General features: G+C 35.9%; 1 protein-coding gene across 1 annotated transcript; it reads left to right on the forward strand.

Moving 5' to 3' along the window:
• Positions 1-2,586: 2,586 nt before the first annotated feature.
• LOC133323756 (proton-coupled amino acid transporter-like protein CG1139) lies at positions 2,587-4,255 on the forward strand (the record flags this gene model as incomplete). Its single annotated transcript, XM_061532677.1, has 2 exons — positions 2,587-3,032; positions 3,851-4,255. Coding segments are annotated over 2 exons (851 nt in total), but the record flags the coding sequence as incomplete, so codon positions are not given.
• Positions 4,256-4,261: the final 6 nt, after the last annotated feature.

Consider the following 4,261-nt stretch of genomic DNA (forward strand, 5'->3'; position numbering starts at 1 on the left):
AAAAAATATTCTTTAAAAAATCCACGCCTTGGGCAAGCCTCGAAAAAATATTCTTTAAAAAATCCACGCCTTGGGCAAGCCTCGAAAAAATATTCTTTAAAAAATCCACGCCTTGGGCAAGCCTCGAAAAAATATTCTTTAAAAAATCCACGCCTTGGGCAAGCCTCGAAAAAATATTCTTTAAAAAATCCACGCCTTGGGCAAGCCTCGAAAAAATATTCTTTAAAAAATCCACGCCTTGGGCATGCCTCGAAAAAATATTCTTTAAAAAATCCACGCCTTGGGCAAGCCTCGAAAAAATATTCTTTAAAAAATCCACGCCTTGGGCAAGCCTCGAAAAAATATTCTTTAAAAAATCCACGCCTTGGGCAAGCCTCGAAAAAATATTCTTTAAAAAATCCACGCCTTGGGCAAGCCTCGAAAAAATATTCTTTAAAAAATCCACGCCTTGGGCAAGCCTCGAAAAAATATTCTTTAAAAAATCCACGCATTGGGCAAGCCTCGAAAAAATATTCTTTAAAAAATCCACGCCTTGGGCAAGCCTCGAAAAAATATTCTTTAAACAATCCACGCCTTGGGCAAGCCTCGAAAAAATATTCTTTAAAAAATCCACGCCTTGGGCAAGCCTCGAAAAAATATTCTTTAAAAAATCCACGCCTTGGGCAAGCCTCGAAAAAATATTCTTTAAAAAATCCACGCCTTGGGCAAGCCTCGAAAAAATATTCTTTAAAAAATCCACGCATTGGGCAAGCCTCGAAAAAATATTCTTTAAAAAATCCACGCCTTGGGCAAGCCTCGAAAAAATATTCTTTAAACAATCCACGCCTTGGGCAAGCCTCGAAAAAATATTCTTTAAAAAATTCACGACTTGGGCAAGCCTCGAAAAAATATTTATTAAAAAATCCGCGCCTTGGGCAAGCCTCGAAAAAATATTTATTAAAAAATCCGCGCCTTGGGCAAGCCTCGAAAAAAATATTCTTTAAAAATTCCACGCCTTGGGCAAGCCTCGAAAAAATATACTTTAAAAAAATCCACGCCTTGGGCAAGCCTCGAAAAAATATTCTTTAAAAAATCCACGCCTTGGGCAAGCCTCGAAAAAATATTCTTTAAAAAATCCACGCCTTGGGCAAGCCTCGAAAAAAATATTCTTTAAAAAATCCACGCCTTGGGCAAGCCTCGAAAAAATATTCTTTAAAAAATCCACGCCTTGGGCAAGCCTCGAAAAAATATTCTTTAAAAAATCCACGCCTTGGGCAAGCCTCGAAAAAATATTCTTTAAAAAATCCACGCCTTGGGCAAGCCTCGAAAAAATATTCCTTAAAAAATCCACGCCTTGGGCAAGCCTCGAAAAAATATTCTTTAAAAAATCCACGCCTTGGGCAAGCCTCGAAAAAATATTCTTTAAAAAATCCACGCCTTGGGCAAGCCTCGAAAAAATATTCTTTAAAAAATCCACGCCTTGGGCAAGCCTCGAAAAAATATTCTTTAAAAAATCCACGCCTTGGGCAAGCCTCGAAAAAATATTCTTTAAAAAATCCACGCCTTGGGCAAGCCTCGAAAAAATATTCTTTAAAAAATCCACGCCTTGGGCAAGCCTCGAAAAAATATTCTTTAAAAAATCCACGCCTTGGGCAAGCCTGGAAAAAATATTCTTTAAAAAATCCACGCCTTGGGCAAGCCTGGAAAAAATATTCTTTAAAAAATCCACGCCTTGGGCAAGCCTCGAAAAAATATTCTTTAAAAAATCCACGCCTTGGGCAAGCCTCGAAAAAATATTCTTTAAAAAATCCACGCCTTGGGCAAGCCTCGAAAAAATATTCTTTAAAAAATCCACGCCTTGGGCAAGCCTCGAAAAAATATTCTTTAAAAAATCCACGCCTTGGGCAAGCCTCGAAAAAATATTCTTTAAAAAATCCACGCCTTGGGCAAGCCTCAAAAAAATATTCTTTAAAAAATCCACGCCTTGGGCAAGCCTCGAAAAAATATTCCTTAAAAAATCCACGCCTTGGGCAAGCCTCAAAAAAATATTCTTTAAAAAATCCACGCCTTGGGCAAGCCTCGAAAAAATATTCTTTAAAAAATCCACGCCTTTTGTAGTCCCCGAAAAAATAATCTTTGAAAATCCACACCTATTGTAACCCTCCGATCGATTACACCTGTCATCCAACTACTTTCCAACACTAGACCCAAACAAACAAATGTCTGTCAAACAAAAGAGCGCATAAACCGTTAACGGTACTTTAGTTGCATAGAAAAAAGTTCTGCATTAGGGAATCAGACCTTGTCCGCTTTATTATTAATTTTTTTATTGTTTTATGTCTTTTTATTTTATTAGATTAACAACAACAACAGTATTAAGGCTGATTCCTGAAACAACAACAACAAAACTATAAATAAATGCATTTAAATTTTTAACAAAAAAAAATATATTTTTAATAAAAAAAATTAACTACTGTGATACAAGAAAAAACAATTAAAACAAAATGGGAATACCAATGGAATCCACATCGGAAAAGAGAGCAGATCTCAATGAAACCCAGGATGTTGAGGCCACCACAGCAAGGAGCAAACACAAGACTACGTAAGGTTTCACTTCGGAAATAAAAAAATTGAAATTTGATTTTACTTATGAATCCCATTTCTTCACCTCTCTTTCTTCCACCCCTTGCAGTGTCTTTGAGGCTGTGGTCCATTTATTTAAGGGCAGTGTCGGAGCTGGTCTCTTTGCCATGGGTGATTGCTTTAAAAATGGTGGCCTCTTCGGGGCCACAATTCTAATGCCCATCATTGCTGTGATCTGTGTCCATTGTGAACAAATGCTAATCACCGGTTCGATGTTGGCTGTGGAACGAAATAAATCCGCAACATTCTATGATTATCCCGATACCATAGAGAAATGTTTTGAAGCCGGGCCGAAACCTTTCCGTCGCCTTGCGAAAATAATGAAATTTATTGTGGAGATGTTTTTGTGTATTACCCAGTTTGGATTTTGTTCGATATATTTTGTGTTCATTACGGAGAATATGCATCAGGTAAGGGAGACAATTTTTTTTATAAAAAATATTTTTTTATAGAAAAAAATCCTCAGTGAACCGAGGAAGATTTTTTAATAGAAAAAATACTCAGAAATTGAGGATATATTTTTTCTATAGAAAAAATCTTCCTCATTAGTCTAATGATTTTTTTTTTCTATAGAAAAAAATCCTACAGAGGAAGATTTTTTTTCTATAGAAAAAAAATCATTAGACTAATGAGGAAGATTTTTTCTATAGAAAAAATTCTTCTTCTGTAGTCTGAGGAATTTTCCTCAGTAGCCTGAGGAATTTTTTTTTTCTTAAGAATTGATTTTTTTCTATAGAAAAAAGTCTTGCTCAGATCACTGAGGAATTTTTTCTTTAGAAAAAGTCTTCCTCAGATCACTTAGTAATTTTTTTCTATAGAAAATGTTTTCCTCAGATCACTCATTTTTTTCTATAGAAAAAGTCTTCCTCAGATCACTGAGGAATTTTTTTCTATAGAAAAAGTCTTCCTCAGATCACTGAGGAATTTTTTTCTATAGAAAAAGTCTTCCTCAGATCACTGAGGAATTTTTTTCTATAGAAAAAGTCTTCCTCAGATCACTGAGGAATTTTTTTCTATAGAAAAAGTCTTCCGCAGATCACTGAGGAATTTTTTCACTGAGGATTTTTTTTCTATAGAAAAAACCTTCCTCAGTAGCCTGAGGAATTTTTTTCCATAATCTGAGGAATTTTTTATATAGAAAAAAGTTTTGCCCAGTATTCTGACTGAGTTTTGTTTTCTCCCTAACCTCAAAATTAATTCCCAAATTTTATTCTTTTCTTCCTTCCAGATCCTTCAAAGTTATGGCATTGACATCAGCATGAGCATGACAATGTTAATATGTCTATTGCCCGCGATGATCCCCTCGCTGATGACCAATTTGAAATATATCTCTCCCGTATCGGCCTTTGCCAGTTTCGCCTTACTTTTCGGTTTAGTGACCACGCTCAGTTTAGCCTTCTTAGATGGTCCAATGCCATCGATAACTGAGAGGCATTATTTTACCTTTGGTCCAGAGTTGTCATTATTCTTTGGAACGGCTCTATTTTCATTTGAAGGCATTGCTTTGATTTTACCCATTCGCAATTCGATGAAGGATCCAAAGAAATTTAATCAACGTTTTGGTGTTTTGAATATTTCAATGCTCATTATTACCCTGCTGTTCGTGTTCACCGGCTTTGTCAGCTATACCAAATGGGGT

The sequence above is a fragment of the Musca vetustissima genome, unplaced genomic scaffold, assembly GCF_032173495.1.
Source record: "Musca vetustissima isolate MV318-11 ecotype Yass unplaced genomic scaffold, APGP_CSIRO_Mvet_v1 utg46984, whole genome shotgun sequence".
Classification (NCBI taxonomy): domain Eukaryota; kingdom Metazoa; phylum Arthropoda; class Insecta; order Diptera; family Muscidae; genus Musca; species Musca vetustissima.